The following is a 25,730-nucleotide window of genomic DNA, read 5'->3' as shown; positions in this document are numbered from 1 at the left end:
TGTATATGTGCTGTCCTTTTCTATATGTTTTGAACTCTTTTTTCCATTTGCACATCACTTAGAAGGAAGCAACAGACGGAAAACTTCAAAATGATCTACTTACAAACTGAGTATCAAGAACTTCTATACATGCCAGATTTTAAAAAAAATTAAAGTAAATATATGTTTTCATTTATTTTCCAGAAAAAATTGAGAGACCACGGAAACAATTCAGTTCTCCAATGTACGCATTGGGTACGTTTTCATAAACAAATCTTAGTCTTACTTGGAAGTTGTGTCTGAGAGCAGTGGTAAGCTGCTGCACAAGTGTAAGAGATATGTGAAGAAAGTCATGATTTCAAAGCATTTTCAGCTCATTTGCCAGAGTGGAAAGGGTTGGATCTGATAGCTTTATTAGCAGGCGATTCAAAAGGATGCCTTCCATAGTTCCACAGCCAGAATGGCAAAGGAACAACATATGCCAATGGAGTGGAAATGAGAACAACAGGGAGAGCAGGAAACTGAGTGCAACCAGGAGATGGAAAGACGTGCATGACATTCAACTATGAAGAGAACCTGGCTAGTCTGCAGTTACTTTCCTTAGAACAGAGAAGGCTGAGGGGGAGCTGATAGGGTAGACAGGAAGAAACCTTTCCCCTTGGTTGAGGTCGACAGCCAGGGAGCATAGATTTAAGGTAAGGGGCAGGATATTTAGAGGGGATTTGAGGGAAAATGTTTTCACCCAAAGGCTGGTGGGAATCTGGAACTCACTGCTTGAAAGGGTGGTAGAGGCATGGGGATGAATATATTATTTAAATAAATGTAAATTCAAATTTGATGGTAATTAGGGAAGATTCTCTCCAGCGAGGATCACATATGGACCCCATCATGGGGACCAGACATGGTGGCATTGCCAGTAGACATGATGTGGAGATGCCGGCGTTGGACTGGGGTAAACACAGTAAGAAGTTTAACAACACCAGGTTAAAATCCAGCAGGTTTATTTGGTAGCAAAAGCCACACAAGCTTTCGGAGCCTACAGCCCCTTCTTCAGGTGAGCTTGGAGCTCCGAAAGCTTGTGTGGCTTTTGCTACCAAATAAACCTGTTGGACTTTAACCTGGTGTTGTTAAACCTCTTATTGCCAGTAGAACCAGAGGCCATTGAGGCCTCCCTGGGAGATCAGGGACACGGGATGCCCCTTGAGCAGTGCAACCCTGGCACTGCCCACTGTGCACTGGGCAATGCCAAGGGGGTGGGACCTGAGGTGTGACTGGGGCAGGCCATTCGGTGGGGGGGGGGGGTGGTGTGGGACCACTGCGCACCCTGCACAGTGATCGGTGGGGGGAGGGTGGGGGGACTGCTGCCACTCTGCAGCGGTGATTGATGGGGGCGAGAGGGGGTACCACTGCGCACTCTGCAATGGTGAACAGTGGGGGAAAGTTGGTGGTGAACATTCCGGGTGGGGGGGGCAGGGTTGTGATCGTTCCGGGTGGTGGGGGCTTGCGATTGACCATGGGTGACACAGTAGCGGGGGGTGGAGTGCTGAGCCTCTGCTGTTCTCACTCCACAGAAACCTGCACATGCACAATGGTGCCCTCTGCTGCTATCAGCCAACCATAAGGCGATTTAGGCCCTGCCCACTCCCTCTGCTGTTGAATTTCAAGTTTGTTGAGTTTTTTTTGACGGAGTGTGATAAGATTAAACTTTTAAGTCACCCAAAAAAAAGGCGTGGATTTCTCCCATTTGCAGATGACACTAAGTTGTGTGGCAGTGTGTGCTGTGAGGAGGATGCCAAGAGGCTGCAGGGTGACTTGGACAAGCTGACTGAGTAGGCAAATATTTGCCAATGCAATATAATGTGGATAAATGTGAGGTTATCCATTTTGGTGGCAAAAACAGGAAGGAAGATTATTATCTGAATAATGGCAATTTAGGAAAAGGGGAAGTACAAAGTGACCTGGGTGTCATGGTGGAACAGTCGCTGAAGGTTGGCATGCAGGTACAGCAGGCGGTGAGGAAAGCTAATGGCATGCTGGCCTTCATACAAGAGGATTTGAGTATAGGAGTAGGGATGTCTTTCTGCAGTTATACAGAGCATTGATGAGGCCACGCCTTGAGTATTGTGTGCAGTTTTGGTTGCCTCATCTGAGGAAGGACATTCTTTCTACTGAGGGAGTCCAGTGAAGGTTCACCAGACTGATTCCCAGAATGGCAGGACTGCCATATGAAGAAAGATTGGATCGACTGGGCTTATACTCACTGGAATTTAGAAGAATGAGAGGGGATTTCATAGAAACATATAAAATCTTGATGGGACTGGGCAGGCTGAATGCGGGAAGAATGTTCCCAATGTTGGGGAAGTCCAGAACTAGGGGTCACAGTCTAAGAATAAGGGGTAAGTCATTCAGGACTGAGATGAGGAAGAACTTCTTCACTTAGAGAGTTGTGAACCTGTGGAATTCTCTACCACAGAAAGCTGCTGGGGCCAATTCATTAGATATATTCAAGAGGGAGCTGGATATGGTCCTTGTGACTAAAGGGATCAAGGGATATGGAGAGAAAGCGGAAGTGGGATACTGAAAGTGCGTGATCAGCTATGTTCATATTGAATGGTGGTGCAGGCTCAAAGGGTCGAATAGGTTAATCCTATTGGATTTAATTGCCCTCGAGTTTCACGCTTGTTAGGCACTTAGAATCTTTTTGGTACGATCGCCCCCTGTGACTCTATCACAGAAGTCCTAATTGGGTGATGATTCCTCAAAATTATAATTGGTTTTACGGCTGAAAGAGTCTTACTCATGTGTAGTTCGTAACTGTAAACTAATGTTGCAAATATCTGATTTCATAAGTCATGTGCATTAGAAATATAACTTTTTAGTTTGGGAATTTTTTTAAAATTTGAGAGAAATGGAAACATCTCATTGAGAAATGAGTAACAACCTGATGAAATTCAATAATCACAATTAGAAGGTAAACTGAGTTTATTCAATAAGTTCCAAGTTGATTGTGGAAGCTAAACAATGGTTGACGTATCTTTTAGCTTTGGTAGAGCCATGACATATACAGGTACGCACAGTAAGAAGTCTCACAACACCAGGTTAAAGTCCAACAGGTTTATTTGGTAGCAAATAGCATAAGCTTTCGGAGCACAGCTCCTTCGTCAGATGGAGTGGATATCTGTGGATATCCACTCCATCTGATATCCACAGATATCCACTCCATCTGACGAAGGAGCTGTGCTCCGAAAGCTTATGGTATTTGCTACCAAATAAACCTGTTGGACTTTAACCTGGTGTTGTGAGACTTCTTACTGTGCTTACCCCAGTCCAACGCCGGCATCTCCACATCATATACAGGTACTCCAGTGAGGATTTAAATTATTCATGTCATTTTGGCATTTATATTAATGATTTGGATATGAATTTAAGAGGCATGGTTAGTAAGTTTGCAGATGACACCAAGATTGGTGGCATAGTGGACAGTGAAGAAGGTTATCTGGGATTGCAATGGGATCCTGATCAATTGGGCCAGTGGGCTGATGAATGGCAGATGGAGTTTAATTTAGATAAATGCAAGGTGATGCATTTTGGTAGATTGAACCAGGGCAGGACTTACTCAATTAATGGTAGGGCAGTGTTGTAGAACAAAGAAATCTAGGGGTACAGATCATAGCTCCTTGAAAGTGGAGTCACAGGTGGACAGAATGGTGAAGAAGGCATTCAGCATGCTTGGTTTCATTGGTCAGAACATTGAATACAGGAGTTGGGACGTCTTGTTGAAGTTGTACAAGGCATTAGTAAGGCCACACTTGGAATACTGTGTGCAGTTCTGGTTGCCCTATTATAGAAAGGATATTATTAAACGAGAAAGAATGCAGAAAAGGTTTACTAGGATGCTACTGGGACTTGATGGTTTGAGTTATAAGAAGAAGCTGGATAGACTGGGACTTTTTTCCCTGGAATGTAGGAGATTTAGGGGTGTCCTTATAGAGGTCTATAAGGTAGATAGATAGTCAACATATTTTCCCAAAGGTAGGGGAGTCTAAAACTAGAGGGCATAGGTTTAAGGCAAGAGGGGAGAGATATAAAAGGGTCCAGAGGGGCAGTTGTTTTACACAGAGGGTGGTGAGTGTCTGAAATGAGCTGCCAGAGGTCGTAGTAGAGGCGGGTACAATTTATTTTTCAAAAGTATTTAGACAGTTACATGGGTAAGATGGGTATAAATGGATATGGGGCAAACACGGGCAATTGAGATTAGTTTAGTGGTAAAAACTGGGTGGAATGGACAAGTTACGCCAAAGGTCCCAGTTCAAAAGAAATGAAGAACAACTTTTTGAACACGTGGGGTGGGATTCTCCCATTTCCGGGCTAAGTGCCCACGCCAGTGGGAAAACAGGAGTGTTTCTTACTGGCACTGACAGTGTCTGTCAGGTGGGATTCACCCACCTGAAAAATGCAAATGAGGCCATCTTGCGAAACCCACTAGCCAGCCCAACTGTTCAGAGATCAAGGGTGCCCCCATCTCTGCACTTGGAGACAGGCCCCCTCCCCACAAAAAATGAAATGGTGACCCCTCCCCTTGACTAGGGAAGTTGTACCACCAACCCTTCAGTGAAGAGGGATACCCTCCCCGTGCCACTAAATAATTGGTCACCCCCTCCTCCCATGCCATGCAGGCATGAGGGCGACACAACCTGACACCGCATCAGATCCCCTCCCTCCTCAGACCCTCATTAAGTCCTCCTTTACCTCAGACCACCCACTCTAGCCCACTTTCAGGCCACAGGCCTTGGCAGTGCCAAAGTACTCTGCCCCTGGCACTGACATCCACATTCTCCACATCATGACTGACATCATGGCCTGGCACCTTGGTCCCCAAGAGGGGCAAGGAGGTACATCCAGTGGCCATTTGCCCCTCTGCTGCTGCCAGGCTGAGTAGGAAACATCTGGACATTGGGTGAGCTTGGGCTGGGGACAAGGGTGGGGCGACCTCACCACTCTCCCACAGGAAGAGGGTCTCATAACTGGATTGCCTCTTTTAGCCTGGTAGCCCTGAAGATCACCCCTGACATGGTGATTTCAGGCAGCCCTGTGATCAATATTTTCATTCTTGCTTGTCAACTGTGAAAACTTTGAAATGGCCAGGTCATTTTAATCTCCATGCCCCCTGCAGCCTTTAATATCGCTGCAGCACTCCATTCTACAGCAGAGATTTCCCTTTCTCCATTTCAGAAGCTGCAGGTGTGAGGAGACCCATTTGAAATCCTCTGACAGAGAGGAGATGTCAATTTCACTTGCGGGTTCCATTCTACACAGCTGTGCACTCAGCCCCAACATATTCACACAGCTTTGACTTGAAGTCTCTGAGCCTTCCTGGCAAAGCTGAAACCTTTGAAACCCTCTCTATTCCATTGGAAACCTTTAATCTCTGACAATTTCAAAATGCAGTGCTTTGAAAAATGCTTCCATTGACAGCTTAATGGATTTCTACTCAGCCTTCAGTTAGTTGTGTTAATTTTCATTTCCCTTCACACTTGAATGCATCTCAAGTACGTCCATTGTTCCTAACCATAATGTTTACATAGACTCTAAGTCTGATTGACAGCTATGGTTTCTTCATAGGGAGTAATTGGTTTAACTTCCTCTCCTGCAGATCACTTATTCCCTTTGACCAAACTAACTGCCCACCCTGTGCATTCCCGCTGGAGGGCTGATTGCATGGAAAAGGGGGTGGTGAATGGGCCATCAAACCCTTGCACATTAATCGAGTTTCCACATGCTCTGGGTGGGAGCCCGATCAGGGCCGGCGGGGCAGGTTGGGTGAATCCTGGTAGCCCTCTTGTTCGGCGTGAATCCCGATTTTAGTCCTGACCCCTGATTCAGCGGGCAATCAAAATTCCTTCCATCAGTGAATGGGATCGGTGAATCCCTCCATGAGGTTTCTTTGTCAACTAGAAAGTCCGGAGCGAGGGCAATTAAATCCACTAGAGATATAAATTATTGCTGTACAAAGTGTTTGTATATGTGGGGGTTGGTTTCAATTCCAACTGTGACTCTATTCTGCTTGTAGAGCATTGAAGAATGGACTAAATTAAAGCTTATAGAGGGAAAAGTGGCTGCTTAGCAACTGGTGCCTTGTAAGGAAAGAAAAAGCCTTCCTTTATTCTTAGTTTTTTTAAAACTGAAAGCCACAGCACTTGGAGCCAGATTACAGAGGAGTGAACAGCTCTTATCTCTGTCAGGAGAATCTGGATAGGACAAGAGAATTGCAATGATGCAAGTTTTCTAAGGAACAAGTTGCAGTACAAATAACCAGGGAATTGGGACAGGGAAATGTTTCTTAAGAAGGCTGCAGTTAAACAGAACCGAGGAAACTGGAAACAAAAACAGGTCACTGTTCAGGAAAGTCACAGAGAGTTGAAGAAGTTGTAAGAGGCCAGAAAATTATCTGCAGGGGTATTAAGGTTTATGAGACTCTACTTGAAATAATCAAGTAAAACTGGCTGGATTTCAGAATTTCTGTGGAAGCCTTTTTTAAAAAAAATCCTGAGAGGGTTTGGTGTAAAATCCAGGACTGGATTCGCTGGTAAAAATGGGGTGGAAATTCTGTTCACAAGAGTCTTTTGGAAAATGTGGGCTGCATTTCGGGATGCAAACCACTCATGGAAAGCATGATTATGAGAGAAGATTTCAAAGTGTGTTTTACAAATTAGAGTTTGGACACTCTTACAAAGACAATCATCTGGCAGGGATTCTGAGGAGGCATCCACAGACATTCACTTGGGGGTCCAGAGTGGAGTGTGTATTTAACCACAGGAAAATGTGTGTCACTGACACCATTGTAGCTGCAAATGTACTTTGTCATTCATGTTAATCTTAAAACTTGTGTGTATTATTAAGTTAAGTGGGGGAGTACAAAAGTATTGTATTATCCAATTTTCCATCTTTAATAAACTTTTTTTTCTTGTTGCTAAATCTGTTTAGCAGTCCTGTGACTATATTCCTCCATGTTTGACAAAAAAGAGCATAAGTTACTGGACAGGATTTTCCTGCCATGCTCGTCCCAAAACCGGACCTTTCAAAGGTCCGGTCCTTGCCCGCTACAATTCCTGTGGCAGGTGGAATAGTAAAATTTGCCCCACAATTTTTTCAGCCAGGGGATTCCATTCTGGGATCTTCCTGTCCAGTTATAACATCAACTGGGATCATAACATAAGCAAGAATGCAGTGAGGCCCTTACACTTGAGCCAACCAAAGAGCTGGCTATTTTAGACATGCTAGTGTGCAATGTGGCAGGTTTAATTAATGACCCCATGCTAAAGGAGTGTCTAGGTAGCAGTGATCATAACATGATAGAATTTCACATTCAATTTGAGGAGGATGAGAAGTGTATGTCTAAGACTAGTATTTTGAACTTAAATAAAGGCAATTACAAAGATATAAGGACAGAGTTGGCAAAAGTGAACTGGGAAAATAGTTTAAATTGTAGGATAGCAGAGTTACAGTGGCAGGCAATGAAGGAAATAGTCAGAAAAGATTTACATTATTAAGGCCTTGTTTAATGTTGCCCCATTTAACATTGATAACATTTCCTCGGTTCTGTTTGATAAGTTAATGGGGCCTGTAATCTCATTGAGCATCTGAAAATGCATTTTAACGTTTTGTACTATGTGATTCAATTGGCGCCATTATGGAGTGATCTATTCCCCTCTCCCAAATTGTGGTCTTTCCTGCTCCCTAACCTCCAAGTTGCAGCATCTCCCTGATCTCCAACCTCCACGTTGTGGCCTCTCGTTGCTCCTGGACCCTCAAATTGCAGCCTTTTCTCCCCTTCCTTTGAGTTACGTCCTCTGTCCCTCCCTAACCTCCATGTTGTGGCCTTTCCTCCTCCTTGACCTTGAGGTGCAGCACCCCTCTCTCCCCGGCCTCCAAGTTGCAGCCTCTCTCTCCCTCATCCCAACTACCAGGTTATGGCTCTCCCACTCCCCAACCTCTGTGTCGCAGCTCTCCTCAACCTCCATGTTGTGGCCTCTCCGCTTCCTCGATCTCCAGGTCGTGGCCTCTTCTGCTCCTAGACCTCCGAGTGGTGACCAATTCCCCTCCCTGATTCACCCTCTCATTGAACCTCCTGTTCCCTGACTCGTCCTCTTGCTGTTTCCTTCTCCTGGACTGGTCTTCCCATTCAAGATCCAGATCCACGCCAAAGCCTGAGCTTTGATGCTGCGGAAGGGAAAGTCCCAGTGGTACTGTTACAATCCATATGGACCATCAAGGTTGCTGTTGCCTTGCTGCTCTTCTCCCGAGCCCTTGCTCATGACGAAGGTTCAGGAGAAGGAAGCAGCGAGCAGGAGCTTTTCAAAAGAACACGCATAATGGTGGAAGAGGGGAAGAAAGTATTTTGAGACAAGTTTCTGTGCATTTTGGTTATTTTTATAAAGAAATAATAAATACATTCAAAATTATATCATAATCAGTGCAGAAGGAGGCCATTTGGCCCATTGAGCCTGCACCAACATCAATCCCACGCAGGCCCTATCCCCGTAACCCCACATATTTACCCTGCTAATCCTCCTGACACTAAGGGGCAATTTACCATGGCCAATCCACGTAACTTACACATCTTTGGACTGTGGGAGGAAACCGGAGCACCGAGAGGAAACCCACGCGGACACAGGGAGAATGTGCAAACTCCACACAGACAGTGACCCGAGGTTGGAATTGAACCCGGGTCCATGGCGCTGTGCGGCAGCAGTGCTAACCACTGTGCCACCCCATATAATGTTCTCAATTACATTGTTAGTTGTGTAGAGTACAGGGAGGACAGAAAAAAACAACACAAGTAAGAAAATTGATTAATTTGGCTAGTCTATTTTATAATACTTACTGGTTATGAATTGTTGTGTGGTGGGAAAATACTTCCTTCAATTTCTGTTGATATCACACACCTCAATTTTGCTGTTAGCCACTTGCTGAGATAAGAAAAGTGTTTTGGCTGATTTGTATTTAGTCAATCAAATACTTCATTGGTAACTTAACAGTAAAGTGATTAATTGACATTCAATGGCATTGCCATGAGTTAATCACCCACTGCCAACATCCTGGGGTTACCATTGACCAGAAATTGGACTGGACCAGCCATATAAATAAGCTCCAAGAGCAGGTCAGAGGCTAGGAACCCTGCAGCAAGTAACTTGCTTACTGACTCCCAAATCCTGTCCACCATATACAAGGCAGAAGTCAGGAGTGTGAAGGAATATTCCATACTTACCTGGATGAGTGCAACTCCAATAACACTTAAGAAACTCGACACCACCTCGGACAAAGCAGCCCACTCATTTAATACCTGCTCCACAAACATTCACTCCCTCCACCACTGATGAACAGTGGCAGCAGTGTATAAACCATCTACAAGATGTACTCCAGAAACTCACTGAGGATCCTTAGGCAGCACCTTCAAAACCCATGGCTGCTATCATCCAGAAGGATAAGAGCAGATGATATCTGGGAACACTACCACCTGGAGGTTCTCCTCCAAGTCACTCACCATTCTGGCTTGGAAATATATTGCTGTTTCTTCGCTGTCGCTGGGTCAAAATCCTGGAACTTCCTCCCTAACAGCACTGTGGGTGTACCTATGCCTCAGGGACTGCAGTAGTTCAAAAAGGCAGCTTACCACCACCTGCTCAAGGAACAAGTAATAAATGTTGGCCTAGCCAGTGACACCCATGTCCCACATGTCCCATGCAGATGTCACTCTCTAAAAGTGTGACAGTATTGAGAACTAAAGCTTGTCCGACACAATTTCAGATGTAATGCCCGTGAAACAAGGTGTACCACTAAATTAACCAATCAAATTTCTCAAACAATTTTTCGGTTCTTCCCAAGTCATCAAATTATATACAGCTAATAATTAAATTTAGAATTCAATAATGCTTCCAGAAATTACATAAAGGAGATGATGGCTCAGTGGTATTATCATTGGACTATTAATCCAGAAATTCAGTTAATGTTCTGGGCACCTGAGTTCAAATTCCGCCACGGCAGCTAGTGGAATTTGAATTCAATAAAAAACATCTGGAATTAAGAATCTTCTGATGACCATGAAACTATTGTCAATTATCGGAAAAACCCATCTGGTCCACTGATGTCCTTTGAGGAGGGAAATCTGCCGTCCTTACCTTGATCTGGCCTACATGTGACTCCAGAGCCACAGCAATGTGGTTGATACTCAATTGCCCTCGGGCAACTAGGGATGGGCAATAAATGCTGGCCATCCAGCGACGCCCATGTCTCATGAATGAATTAAAATATACTAAATATACTAAACTTGGCATTATAGGTACACACTGAACTCAGGTTTTTCAAAGTTGTATAATTACAAAGATTTAATGTTTTTTCTAGGACCACAATTTACAAGGACAAGTATTAAATGTAAGTTTTCTTTCACATACAGTTGGATTTTGAACTTTTTCTGATAGTTGAGGCAAGTTATTGTATGCATGCAACAATTTATTTTCTCAAATATAAATCATTGAGAATTGCAAGCTGTTTTCTCTTGTCCAACGACTCCAGATACTTGGAAAAGTTTTTTCATTGACACATCTAATGAATGAGTTATAGCACAAGTGGTATGGTGCTGTTTTTCAGGCTGTGCAACCTGTAACTAGTGGGGTTCCACAGAGATCAGCGCTGGGACTGCAAATATTTACTAAATATATTAATGACTTGGAGGAAGGAAGCAAACATACTGTAGCCGTATTTGTAGACGACACAAAAATAGATGGAAAGACAAGTTGCAAGAGGGATACACACAGTTTACAAAAATATATTGATTGGTTAAGTAAATGGGCAAAAAGTTGACAAATGGGATATAATGTGGGAAAATGGAAAATTGTTCATTTTGGAAGGACGAACAAAAGGAGAATATTATTTAAATGAAGAAAAACTGCAGAATGCTGCAACACAAAGGGGCTTGGGGGTACTTGTGCATGAAACACGGAAAGCCAACATACAGGTGCAGCAGGTAATCAGGAAGGCTAATGGAATGTTGGCCCTTATTTCAAAGGGGGTTGAAGTATAGGAGTTGGGAAATCTTGCTGCAACTGTACAAGATACTGGTGAGATCACATCTGGAGTACTGTAAGCAGTTTTGGTCCCCTTACTTAAGGAAAAATATTATTTCATTGGAGGCAGTTCAGAGAAGGTACACCGGGATGATCCTGGTTATGGAGGGATTGTCTTATAAAGAAAGGTTAAAGGGGTTGGAACTTTTTTCATTGGAGTTCAGAAGAATGAGGGGTGATCACATTGAAGCGTATAGGATTCTTAAGGGGCTTAATAGCGTAAATGCTGAGAGGATGTTTCCCCTCATGGAAGAGTGTAGGACCAGAGGGCATAGTATCAGAATAAAGGGACGCCAACTTGAGACTGAAGTAGGAGGAATTTCTTCTCTCAGAGGGCTGAGAGTCTTTGGAACTCCTTGCCACAGAGAGCTGTGGGGACAGAGTCCTTGTGCATATATATAGCTGAGATAGATAGATTGTTGAACAGTAAGGGAATCAAGGGTGACGGGGAAAGGACAGGAAAGTGGACGTGACGAATGTTGGATCAGCCATGACTCTATTGAATGACAGAGCAGACGTGAGGGGCTGAATGGCCCATTCCTGTTCTTATTTCTTATGGTCTTATATGCTTGTACTCTTTGGAGTTGTAAACGCATTCAGGTGACATGAGACAAAATCACATCAATGACTTGTAAGTATAGATATTCCCATGTATTCCATAAGATATTGCAAAGACATTCACGAATGAAATTCCTCGAACTCCTTCAGTTGCTTGATCACTCATTGATTTTAATTTTCTTTTCTGCAGCTCAAAGTCCTACTTACACTTACGGTAAGACTCAGCTTAAGAATTTGCTTTATGTATCTAGTTGTATTAGTAAATCTTATAACCGTGTACATTTAAAATTGATGGACAGGAAAAGTCTGCCCCACTTTCATGATAGCCAAAGCAACGGTGGGATTTCCCTGCCCCGCTATGCTACTTGACCAGCATAGCGGGGCAGGAAATTTTCAGATGTCCGAGGGGAGCCATTCCCACAGGGCTTAATCCTTTTCCAAATTTTGGTGTCATCTGCAAATATACTGACCACAATCCTAACACCACTGTTAAGGTCATTAATTAGGGCAGTGAATGGAAGTGGACTTTGGACCTATCAGGTGATCATCACAAGTGGCATACCACCAGGTTGAACTGGATTCACTAGTTACAACACTTCGGCTGTGGGATTTGAGCCAATTCATAAGTCAGCATTTAAATCCCTACCAATACCACCAAAATCTATCTTGTGAAGTAAGCTGGTGAGAAATTCCTTATCAAAAGTTTTCTAAAAGTCCAGATAGACAAGACCCACAATATTCCCTTTATCTGCTACCCTAATAACTTCCTCAAAAACAGAGTATGTTATCTCCAACCCACAATCTGGGATTTAAGCATCGGAGTACAAACTGGTACAAAATAATACTAACTTGAGAAACAGTTTAAATCTCTCCAACAGTATTCTTTAGTGGCCCTAATATTCTTCTGACGTAGCCTAAAAAGCTACCAAAATTACACTGCACCTTCATTTTCAGAGATCTCTTGGCTATGTTTGTTTTGTCTCCCACAATTGCATGTGATGTCTTTCCCTGCTCCCATGTGAGGCAAATGTCTTAAATGTGCTGAATGCCTTCTGCTGGTATTATTTTGACCAATTTCTCTTCAGCGCATCGTGAGATTGAACACAGGGTCCATTGTTTTAAAATGCCAGCTCCCTGCCAAATTCTCAACATGCAGAAGAAATGCCTGCTTTTCATTCAAGATTGTTTTGCATCTGTTACAATGCGTAAAGTTAAAGTGTCACGGGACTCCAAACTTTGTTTTATATAAAAGTGACAATGACTTAAATGTTCCAAAACTTTGACCTCTTTTTTTTCAAGTTGACAGTGATCCTCATTTTATCATTTCAATAAATGATCACAGTGATGCCATTTGTTTCAACGTTGATGGGAAACCAGGTGCAATTCTAAACCTGGTGACAGATCCTCATACAGGTAGGTGCAAGCTCCGACAGAAGCTGTCATAAGGAAAGGAAAATAGCTATGCATTGCTAACAAACAGAAACATCTGAGTTAGTGGATCATACAGTGCCATTAAAGCCAATCATTCTGGAATTTTACTGCAGTTTTTATTTGTAGTGAACAGAATACAAAATAAAACCTGAGATTTATTGATCTTTACCACACTTGCTAGATTGAACCAGAATTTGAATATACAAACAAACAAGTGAACTATCAGCAGGAGTAGGATGCCTGGCCCAAACGTGTGGCCTTTTAAGTTGCCAGTTCAGTGTGATGCTTCTAATTTTATGAAGTGGCTTAAGTGTATTTTTATTTTGTGCAAATCTTATAGATAATTCACTTGATGTTTCCATTATAATCTTCATTATTTCCTCCATTTTTATTCAGAGGAGAGATTTTTTAAAATGTATTTATTAGTGTCACAAGTAGGCTTACACTGCAATGAAGTTACTGTGAAAATCCTCAGAAATGTGGCTGACTTTTAAATGCCCTCTGAACAAGGCCAATTAGGAATGGGAAATAAGGGCAGGCCTAGCCACACCCCATGAACGAATAAAAGAAATCTCTGAAGTAACATTCCAGAAATAAAGGACAGTAGGCACAGATTGCTTCTTTCTGCAATTAATTCCTGAATCATTGATTTCGTGGCCACTTCACTGAATCCCAATCATCCTTTGTCTTTCTAGAGACTCAAGTCATTGTAGATTATTTGGAGCACTATTTTTTTGTCAACTTAGTTAATGGTCCTGAATGTAACCCACATATACATAAAATCAAAAAGGATTTTTTTCTAGAAACTTCATAGCTATTATAATAAAGGATTCCTCATTAACATCACCAAAATGTTGTATCTCATTCCCAGCGTTTCGTTCGTTTTCTAAGCTATTGATAATTCAGTGGGTCCAAATGATTAACTGTTTGCTGTTGCTCCCTTTTACAATTATTTGCACTCAAAATTTGGCTTAATGAAAGAAAATGGTTCTCCTGATTTTAATTTGATATTGTGACAATTGATTCACATTAATTGATGTGTTTTGAAATTTTCATACAGATTTTGTGGTAAATGGAGAGCTGATTGGAGAGAAGCAAATACAAAATAATATGAAAATAAATACATACTTCGGAAAGTTTGGTATTTTGAATAACAAAATGGACCTGAAAGTTGAAGTATCGACTAAAATGATTACGGTGTTTCATGGAGAAGACAAACTTATTTTCCCTTGGTCAGCAACAGCATCTTTAACAAGAGAGAGGTACAGTTTATGCAGCAATACAGCAGCATTACATTTTTCTATAGCCACCAAATTGAAGCCACAAGTCAGGAGTGTGATGGAACACTCCTCACTTGCCTGGATGGGTGCAGCTCCAACAACACTCAAGAAACTTTTTTTCTAGAAACTTCATAGCTATTATAATAAAGGATTCCTCATTAACATCACCAAAATGTTGTATCTCATTCCTAGCGTTTCGTTCGTTTTCTAAGCTATTGATAATTCAGTGGGTCCAAATGATTAACTGCTGCTGTTGCTCCCTTTTACAATTATTTGCACTCAAAATTTGGCTTAATGAAAAAGAAAATGGGCAGCACGGTAGCACAGTGGTTAGCACTGCTGCTTCACAGCTCCAGGGTCCCAGGTTCGATTCCCGGCTCGGGTCACTGTCTGTGTGGAGTTTGCACATTCTCCTCGTGTCTGCGTGGGTTTCCTCCGGGTGCTTTCTCCCACAGTCCAAAGATGTGTGGGTTAGGTTGATTGGCCAGGTTAAAAATTGTCCCTGAGATGCGTAGTTAGAGGGATTAGCGGGTAAATATGTGGGGGTAGGGCCAGGGTGGGATTGTGGTCGGTGCAGACTCGATGGGCCGAATGGCCTCCTTCTGCACTGTAGGGTTTCTATGATGATTTCTATGAAGAAGCTTGACACCATTCAGGACAAAGCAGCCCATGTGATTGGCACCACATCTACAAACATCCACTCCCTCCACCACCAGTGTGTACTATCAACAAAATGCACTGCAGGAACTCACCAATGATCCTCAGACAGCACCTTCCAAACCCATGACCACTTCCATCTAGAAGGACAAGGACAGCAGATGAATGGGAACACACCCACCTGCAATTTTCCCTCCAAACCACTCACCATCCTGACTTGGAAATATATTGATGTCCCTTTGCAGTCGCTGGGTCAAAATCCTGGAATTCCCTCTCTAACAGCATTGTGGTAACCCACAGTACATGGACTGCAGCGATTCAAGAAGGCAGCTCGCCACCACCTTCTCAAGGACAGCTAGGGATGGGCAATAAATGCTGGCCAGCCAGTGACGCCCATGTCCCACGAATGAATTTTAAAAAACATTTCTTCGGCCACTCCCAATGTGCACCAAACTTTGTTCAAATCCATCCATTAGTTTTTGAGATTTTTTTCACAGGCAAACAGACAAACAAACAAGGGCAAAAATATTCACCCTGCCAACATTCAGTGGCAGAGGTCAAGAGAGGTATAACAGACTACTATCTGTAGTGGGATTTTATGGATTGTATTCTTATTTATAAAGGTTATTAATAATGGATTTATAAAATTAATAATTTTGAGAGTTTTATTTGTTTGCATTTAGTATAGACATGGCATAATCTATCATCTCTAAATTTATTTCCTAGTTTCTCAATCTCCATCATGAAGGAAAGGAATTTCACACTGACAGTGGGCGATGCTGCAAAATTTGTTATTGTGCTGCATCGGGTTTGGAAAAATCATCCTCTGCACAGAGACTTTCTGGGATTTTATACACTTGACAGCCACAGGCTCTCAAACATGACCCATGGATTACTCGGTATGTATTCACTTTACTGGCTGCTCAAACATAGTTAAACACGTTACCAGCAAGGCTGTGCCTTAAGCCACACAAATGCCAGGCAATGACCATCACCAATAAGGGACACTCTAACCACCGCCCCTTGACATTCAATGGTGTAACCATCACTGAATCCCCCACTGTCAACATCCTTGGGATTACCATTGACCAGAAACTCAACTGGACTCACCACATAAACACAGTGGCTACAAGAGCAGGTCAGAGGCTAGGAATACTGTGGCGAGTAACTCACCTCCTGACTCCCCAAAGCCTATCCACCCTCTACAAAGCACAAGTCAGGAGTGTGATGGAATACTTCCCACTTGCCTGGATGGGTGCAGCTCCAATAATACTCAAGAAGCTTGACACCATCCAGGACAAAGCAGCCCACTTGATTGGCACCACATCTACAAACATTCAATCCCTCCACCATTGACTCTCAGTAGCAGCAGTGTGTACTATCTACAAGGTGCACTGCAGCAATTCACCAAAGATCCTTAGACAGCACCTTCCAAACCCACAACCACTTCCACCTAGAAGGACAAGAGCAGCAGATAAATGGGAACACCACCACCTGCAAGTTCCCCTCCAAGCCACTCACCATCCTGACTTGGAAATATATCACTATTCCTTCACAGTCGCTGGGCCAAAATCCTGGAATTCTCTCCCTAACAGCATTGTGGGTCAACCCACAGAACATAGACTGCAGCGATTCAAGAAGGCAGCTCACCACCACCTTCTCAAGGGCAACTAGGGATGGGCAATAAATGCTGGCCAGCCAGTGACGCCCATGTCCCACGAATGAATAAAAAAAAAGCTGCTCAGGCCCCAACCTCTGGAGTTGCAACCCTAAAGCTTCTGCCTCTGCACTTCACTTTCCTCCTTTTAGACACTGCTTAAAATTGACCTCTGAACTAACCTTTGGTCCTCTGCCCTAATATCTCCTTATGTTGCTCTGTGTCATATTTTGTTCTAAATGTCTCTGCGAAGCACCTTGAGGCTTTATATTAAGTTAAAGATGCTTTATAAGCACAAGTTATTCTCATAGAATCTGCACTATGAAGAAGGGGGCCATTTGGCCCATCCAGTCTGCACCTGCCCTGTCCCTGTCCCTATAACCCCACACATTTAATCCGCCTAACGTACACATTTTGGGACACTAAGGAGCAATTTATCATGGACAATCCACCTAACCTGCATATCTTTGGACTGTGGGAGGAAACCAGAGCACCCGGAGGAAACCCACGCAGGCGGAGAGAATGTGCAAACTCCACACAGTCACCCGAGGCTGGAATTGAACCTGGGTCCCTGGCGCTATGAGGCAGCAGTGCTAACCACTGGGCCACTATGCTGAGTGGTGTTGCTTTCACCATTCAATACTACCAACAGGATATACAACTCTTGGTTTTACATATTATTTTGCATCAAAAAACTATCATTCTGCAATACCATATTTAATGATGATTCTGCAGGATGTATGTCCCAGAAACAGTAGTTCCCTTTCTCCACTGAAACTGACTGTGAATATGACACCATAGGCTGAATTTTACCTTGTGAAAATAGGACTGTTTTCATCCTGCGATGGTGTAATGTCTGGTGCGATGACTTTGAATTGCAATTCCAAACTCGTTACACCGTGGGTAGGCAGACTCCGAAAGCATTTTGAAATTAGCAATTAATGGCTATTTAACCTCTAGCAGTCTAATTGACTGCAATAATAAATCCTTGATGCAGGACTTTTGTTGGATAATAAGGGCAAATATAAAAGCTGCAGCTGGATCCGTGCCTGGCTTCAGCAGGAGGGAAGCTTTTGATTGGCTACTGTTGGAAGTCCCAGAATTCATAGACGTTATCAAGAGTCTTTCGCACGATATTGTCTACACACTGGGGGACTCAGCAAGATATCGCCATTGCAGCATTGTCACTCTGCGTTATGGGTATACTTACTTTTGTTAGAGATACATCCTCCAGTGAGGAAGAGTAAGGCAAGGAGAAGGAAGAGACCAGATGAACAGGGACTGAAACCACAGGAAATATGTGAAGGAGCTCAACCTGCTGAAGAATAAGGGGCTGAGAGCAGCCATAGGGAGCTAGTGGAGGCCAGACCTAGCTAATTGTGTATGCAGGGCACGGATGACTTTAAGATGACAGGATGTGATGCCTGTGAAGGCTTCGGCTTTCTAGAGCAACCGTGACATTTCTTGTGACACAGTGGCCAAGGGTGGCACAGTGGTTAGCACTGCTGCCTCACAGCGCCAAGGACCCGGGTTCAATTCCCGGCTTGGGTCACTATCTGTGTGGAGTATGCACGTTCTCCCCGTTTCTGTGTCGGTTTCCTTCGGACGCTCTGGTTTCCTCCCACAGTCCAAAAGACATGCTAGTTAGGTGCATTGGCCATGCTAAATCCTCCCTTAGTGCACCTGAACAGATGCTGGAGTGTGGCGATGAGGGAATTTTCACAGTAACTTTATTGCAGTGTTAATGTAAGCCTACTTGGGACTAATAAACTTTAGATTATATCTAACTATGGGGCGGCCACCCAATGCCAGTACATCGCTTTGAAAGTCACAGTAGCTTTGTCTCAGACTCATTTAAGGGCATGTGAGGGGACCTGAGTGGCATTATCCAGCCTGCTGCGCATCACTGTGGGTGGCACAGTGACACAATGGTTGGCACTGCAGACTCACAGTGCCAGGGACCTGGGTATGATTTCCAGCTTGAGTCACTGTCTGTGCTGAGTCTGCACATTCTCCCTGTGTCTGCATGGGTTTCCACCCGGTGCTCTGGTTTCCTCCCACAGTCCGAAAGACGTGCTGGTTAGATACATTGGTCATGCTAAATTCTCCCTCACCCGAACAGGTGCTGGAGTCTGACGATTCAGGGATTTTCACAGTAATTTTATTGTAGTGTTAATGTAAGCCTACTTGTGACACTAATAAATAAACTTTATAAACGTGCTCACAGATGCCATGCTTAAACATGTGGATCAAATCCTAGCCTTCACAATTGATCGCAATAATCAAACAGAAAGAGCCAAAGGCTATGCTGCCTTGGCTTGTTTTCCAAGGGTGCAAGGCATGATTGACTGCAGTTTTGTCACTATCAAGGCATTAGCAGGCCAACCAGAGACATTTGGTAACAGGAATTCTTTACAAGAAATATTTAATATTAAATATTTAATATCGTTCAATTCTAATGAATAGCTTATTGCAGCATTGCAACACAACTAAACTTTCCATTTTGTTCCACAGCTACACATATCATAAAGTTACAAAGATTTAACCAAAACAGAAGCCACTACATATCAACTAGGATTAGCAAGATTTAAAACTCATAGGCTGGAATCTTAACGTCGTTCACGCCACCAGGATTTTCCCATCCAGCCTTAGTGAACGGAAATTTGGCTGGCTGCCAAATTCTCCAACTTGGCTGTAACGGGAGCATGGTGTGAATGGCAGGAAAGATCGTGCCCATAGAATTATCACAGCTTAGAATCTGCCCTTTCTCCTACACCCTTTCTTAAACTCTGAATAGAGCATCAACAATCACATTTGGTCTTTTCTTTAAACTGAATAAGAACATCAACAATCACATGGGCCGGAATTTTAACGCCCCGCCCGCCACGGGGTGAGAAGCGGACAATGGACAGGTCTGTTGACCTCGGGTGAGGTTTTATGGTTTCAGGATGAGTGAGGCTGTAAAATCTCATATTTTTTTCATGGTCAACCAAAGATAGTGAAGTTACATTAAAGATTTCTTTGGAACCATCTTGACCAGCTTGCATCTCTATTTTGTGATGTGGAGATGCCGGCGTTGGACTGGGGTTAACACAGTAAGAAGTTTAACAACACCAGGTTAAAGTCCAACAGGTTTATTTGGTAGCAAAAGCCACACAAGCTTTCGGAGCTCCAAGCCCCTTCTTCAGGTGAGTGGGAATTCTGTTCACAAACAGGGCATATAAAGACACAAACTCAATTTACATGAATAATGGTTGGAATGCGAATACTTACGACTAATCAAGTCTTTAAGAAACAAAACAACGTGAGTGGAGAGAGCATCAAGACAGGCTAAAAAGATGTGTATTGTCTCCAGACAAGGCAGCCAGTGAAACTCTGCAGGTCCACGCAACTGTGGGAGTTACAAATAGCTGTCTTGTCTGGAGACAATACACATCTTTTTAGCCTGTCTTGATGCTCTCTCCACTCACGTTGTTTTGTTTCTTAAAGACTTGATTAGTTGTAAGTATTCGCATTCCAACCATTATTCATGTAAATTGAGTTTGTGTCTTTATATGCCCTGTTTGTGAACAGAATTCCCACTCACCTGAAGAAGGGGCTTGGAGCTCCGAAAGCTTGTGTGGCTTTTGCTACCAAATAAACCTGTTGGACTTTAACCTGGTGTTGTTAAACTTCTCTATTTTGTACCAGGGTTTTCAACTATGCTGGTGTGAATGGAAGCCAAAACTCTGGCGGTCTTCCCCTCTTCACATATGGATGCGTTTTAGTCATTTTATGTGATACAAATGACTTTCGCATAGGTTTCTCAACTTTAATACAGAAGAACAGAGAACAAAGAAAAGTACAGCACAGGAACAGGCCTCCAAGCCAGCGCCATGAATGATGCCTGCCTAAACTGAAACTGTATGCACTTTTGGAATCCATATTCTTCCATTCCCATCCTATTCATGTATTCGTCTAGTTGCCCCTTCAATGCCACTATCGTACCTGCTCCCACCACCTCCCTGGGCAGTGCGTTCCAGACATTCACCACCCTCTGTGTAAAAAACTTGCCTCGCACATCTCCTCTAAACTTTTCCCCACGCATCTTAAAACTATGTCCCCTAGTACTTAACTTTTCCACCCTAGGAAAGAACATCTGACTGTCCAGTCTGTCCATGCCACTCATAATCTTGTAAACCTCTGTCAGGTCACCCCTCAACCTCCGTTGTTCCAGTGAGAACTAACTGAGTTTATCCAACCGCTCCTCATAGCCAATACCCTCCAGACCAGGCAACATCCTGGTAAACCACTTCTGTACCCTCTCCAAAACATCCACATCCTTCTGGTAGTGTGGCGACCAGAATTGTACGAAATATTCTAAATGAGGCCTAACTAAGGTTCTGTACAATGGCAGCATGATCTGCGAATTTTTATACAAGAACGTGGAGCTTTTCTTATTCTTTTCCTCTGTTCATGGAAACATGCCTTAATGGGTCCTTTAGGTTTGTCACGGAAAGCACATATGTCTGATTGACAATCAGCATCAAAATTCTATTCTTCATTCACTTCCTCCATAACAGACTTTCTCTTTTCACCAGAAGAATGAACTCACACTGAGGGAACTTTCCTCTCTTTACTCAAGTCCACTTTCTAGTTGACCCAAGAGATGCTCCAGTCTTCTGAAAACACTCTTATTCTTCCCGTTGATGTTCCAAAAAATGGAACAGTCATTTCCACTTCTTTCACAGTTTCACCCGAGTATTTGCTTCCTCTCTTATTTTCCAATTCTTTTCCAGATTTCCTTATCTTTTGATTCAGCTCAACAACCAGTCTGGACAGTTCAGTTGCCTTTGTTTTATGTTAAACTAGGGACAATTTCTGCAATAACAATTCGGTTTACTAAGTCACTTCGTAAATTGACTTTTTACAATGGAACAGGTTTATAAATCCCATGAGTACTCCCGCTTAATACCTTTTCTTTCATCAAATAATCTGGAACACAATCAATGATGATCTGCTCCAGTATCTCTCAAAATATTAATTTGCTTACTGGCTTTGTTGGAGGAGTAATGGGACACTTCTCCCTTCAAGACCAAGTCTTTTAAACCTACAGTAACCTGACTCACTTTTAAAAGTAGCCAAGAATTCCCTTGACTACCCTGAGCTATATCCCCCTGAGAGAACACATTTCACTTGTACCATTGCTACAGTTTTAACACCCATTCCTTTTTATGGTACAGCTTTTTCCAAAGACTCCTTAAGTGTTCACAGGCACAACTTCAACTCTTCGGCCATGCTGAGCAGAATACCACTGTTACAAAGGTGTAACTTCACCCCAGCAGCCTGTAGCATGGAGTCACCAACCTTTGGCTGCTTTTTTGGATCTTCTGGGCTTCTCCCAAGGCCTTTTCGATTACTAGGTTTTCCCCTGAGCTCTTATCAATTACCAGAGCTTCGGCTGAGCCACCTTCACTTAAAGTCTGTTCACTGCATTCCTCTACCTACTTTTAACTGATCTGAGACTTCTTCCTGTCGCCATTCTGGGACACTTCCATTGGGCCTTCACCCTGTTCCTTGCCTGGGATACTAGTCATCCATGGCACTCTGCTGCCAGTCAAATGATTGAGCTTTTGCCCCAGATTTTTCTTCAAGCACAGGCGGACTGAGCCCAAAGAACTCAAAATGCAAACCTGCTCCAGATCTGCGCGTGCACAAAAGCTCTGAGGTCCATCGGCTGTTGAAGTTTCTGACCTCCGCGCTCAAGGCTATGGGGTTTTATTATTCATTAATGGGACATGGGCATCGCTGGCTGGCCAGCATTTATAGTTCATCCCTAGTTGCCCTTGCAGGGCAAACCAGGTAAGAACGGCAGATTTCCTTCCCTAAAGGACATTAGTGAACCAGATGGATTTTTCTGACAATCGACAATGGTTTCATGGTCATCAGTGGATCCTTAATTCCAGATTTTTTTTATTGAATTCAAATTCCATCAGCTGCCGTGGCGGGATTTGAACCCAAGTCCCTAGAACATTAACTGAGTGATGCGCGCTATCACACACGAGGCTTGATGCTCAGGAAATAAAGGCTTTTATTTGCTGTAACAAGGCAGCTACTAATTATATACACGATCCCAGACTGAGGGGTCCCAGACAGAGCAGAGACCTTTATACCTCTCCCAGGAGGCGGAGCCCGACTGGGATGTACCACAATAACTATAATACAAGGTGTAACAGCCCAACCCTAACCCCAACAGCAACAAGTAGAACAACCCATCCCTAACCCCAACAGCAACATATATACATACTTGTAGTACTGGCCAGACCCTGGCTCAGTACTATCTAGTGGGGACCAACGATGGTTCACCACACTGAGTTTCTGGATTAATGGTCTAGCAGTAATAACACTAGGCCATCGCCTCCCATGGCACAATTCAAGCTCAGCTCGTTGCCAATTCCTTTTCCCCAATTTTAATCACTGCACCATTGGGAGCCGTGCCTTTAGCTGCCTGAACGTAAGTTGACTTTCACAACAGTTTAATCACAACATTCAGCAACAGCATCTAAACTCATTCATCCTGTATGAACCATTAGGTCACCCTCATTGGTAGAATGAAATACATTTTCTTTATTCTTCTTCCATATCCTGCACCATTATTTGTGACTTTCCAGTCAAATTAATTTATCTTTATTTTGACACAGGCCAGTTTTACCATGAAGTAAATGCTGAGATATATAACATTCGTCCTGGCTTAGATGAAGGCAAACCTGACGCAACAATGATTGTAAAAGGTCACAAACTCAGGGTGACGAGGTAATGTTGCTATAGTATTATTAACACTTTTGATGAGTTCTTCTAATAGTTGTAATTTCTCTGTACGTTTCTTACATACATTTTATTGATGATTCTAATTTTAGGGGATACCAGAAAGATTACAGATTTGATCCAAAGCGAGGAACCAATATCCCATGTTGGTTTGTCCACTACAGCGGGAAAGGATTTATTGATGGAATTCCCACTGACTACGTTGTTTCTTCTTTATTTGACTCACTACATGTGTAATCCGAGGGATTGGTGAAAGATTATCCCTTTACTATCCCTTGCATGGCTTTATTGTTCAATCACTTTATATGTCAGATACTTATATATGTGTTAAAACTCACGTCTGCAATCACTTCCTGTCTCTTTAATTATAAATTTCTGTGTCCATTTCTAAAGAAAGCTGCCCATGGAAAATGACCAAATTTGGTCTGCGTGTGTTAAGAGTGGAACCAGGTGTTGCAAGGTGAGCTCTAATGCTGACTCAGTGGGCCGAATCTTCCAGACTCTGAAAAGGTTCAGGCATCAGGAGCATTTTCAGGCTCTGACCCTCCTTGTGGCAGCATTGGGGCTTCAGCCAGGATTTCACTGGTCAATGAAAACCCTCCTCTGAGATCACTGTCCATTCAAGAATAGCAGGTGGGCTCAGGAGGTGGAAGGTTTGATCAGAGCTCAGTCAGTAGTCTTTACTGTGGTGACAGTGAGAGTGCTGAGGATTCTGAGGCATGAAGGAGCAATGCAATGAAATGGAGAGCAAGCTGATGGCGTTAGAAAGCTCTTTAACACTGTGACAGGAGTCTCCCTGTGAGACTGGTCATGTGGCAGGCCTCCAGATGATTGCCATCTTACCATCTTGCCATTCTTGCTATGTAAAGATTGGCTGCAACTGTAAAGTTGCCAGGACCTTCGGATGTACACCTGCCTCCAGTGAGCGGGGGTTATGTTCCCCTGAGCATAATTTTAAGTATGCGGTGAACATGCCTGACAATTGCCTCATCAGTGACCTCAATTTCTTTCTCTCTGCTGCTGTACAGTGTCTCAACATCTGTTCCTGTCTCCGAATAAAGTGACCAGATGTGGGAGCACGTCCGCAAACTGATTCATCCCACTTTCAACAGATTTTCCTCGTGCCAAAACTGCCCCCCCTCCCCCCACCACCACCACCACCACCACCCCAACACACACACACCTTCCAACTCTCCACCAAACCCCATCTCCAAGGGGTGGGGGAAATTCCCCCACTGTGATAAATGCAGAAATTCTGGTATCAATTCTCCCTACAGAGGCAATTGCGCATTCATCCCATGGCAGTTTATGTGTTGGAAAAATGGTACATCTAGTCACCTTGTAATTTAGCAATATCAAGTTGGTTCCAAAAGTGTTTTGGATAGTAGGATAAATTTAATTGCTGCTACTCAATTGTTATTTAGTGAACTCAAATGGCAACACTGGACAATGTCTCTCTGGTGTTCACATGAAGGAAATTTGTGTATACAAATATACAACAGGCTCTGAAATGAAGCTTTACATGGTCTTTATTGACTGAAGTGTTTCTGATAAGGTGCTTAATCATTGGAAACATGTCACATACGCCTTAAGTATTCTTGCACTTGTAAACAAATAAATCAATTTTATTTTAAACTCATTTTAATCCATGCGTTGTTATTACTGTTCTTTAACCTGTGGGTTCTGATTTCCCATTATATATCCCCAACTTCTCTTCAGACAAACACATCTTCAGCTTGGCATTAGATTAAGTTCTCGTGTGTTTCCTTGAAATGTGATTTTACGCATTTCATTAAACATAGTCATAGAAATTTACAGCATGGAAGGAGGCCCTTCAGCCCATCGTGTTCCCATTGGTTGACAAGTAACCACCCAGCCCAATCCCACTTTCCAGCTGTTAGTCCATGGCTTTAAATGCAAGCCCAAATATTTTTTTAATGTTATGAAGCGTTCTGCTTCTCCTACCCATTGAGGCATTTTGAGTCCCTGATTCCTACTACTCTCTGAGTAAAATAAATCTTGAATTTATTTATAAATGTATTTACTTAAGTTTATTTATTAGTGTCACAAGTAGGCTTACATTAACACTGCAATAAAGTTACCGTGAAAATCCCCTAGTTGCCACACTCTGCCACCTGTTCGGGTACACTGAGGGGGAATTTAGCATGGCCAATGCACTTAACCAGCACATCTTTCATACTGTGGGAGGAAACCGGAGCACCCAGAGGAAACTCATGCAGA

General features: G+C 43.1%; 1 protein-coding gene across 1 annotated transcript in view; it reads left to right on the top strand.

Moving 5' to 3' along the window:
* Window positions 1-25,128, top strand: part of LOC144485619 (inter-alpha-trypsin inhibitor heavy chain H3-like) — a 105,606-nt gene extending 80,478 nt beyond the window's left edge. The window contains exons 14-20 of the mRNA XM_078203720.1: window positions 184-234; window positions 11,851-11,874; window positions 12,960-13,073; window positions 14,152-14,353; window positions 15,755-15,927; window positions 23,366-23,477; window positions 23,582-25,128. Coding sequence (XP_078059846.1) covers window positions 184-234; window positions 11,851-11,874; window positions 12,960-13,073; window positions 14,152-14,353; window positions 15,755-15,927; window positions 23,366-23,477; window positions 23,582-23,726 — 821 coding nt within the window. The 3' untranslated portion in view covers window positions 23,727-25,128. The remainder of the gene's footprint in view (window positions 1-183; window positions 235-11,850; window positions 11,875-12,959; window positions 13,074-14,151; window positions 14,354-15,754; window positions 15,928-23,365; window positions 23,478-23,581) is intronic.
* The last annotated feature ends 602 nt before the right edge of the window (window positions 25,129-25,730 follow it).

This window comes from Mustelus asterias, chromosome 3, assembly GCF_964213995.1.
Source record: "Mustelus asterias chromosome 3, sMusAst1.hap1.1, whole genome shotgun sequence".
Classification (NCBI taxonomy): Eukaryota; Metazoa; Chordata; class Chondrichthyes; order Carcharhiniformes; family Triakidae; genus Mustelus; species Mustelus asterias.
Note: the sequence above shows the minus strand (reverse complement) of the source record. Positions and strands in the feature narration are given on the sequence as shown.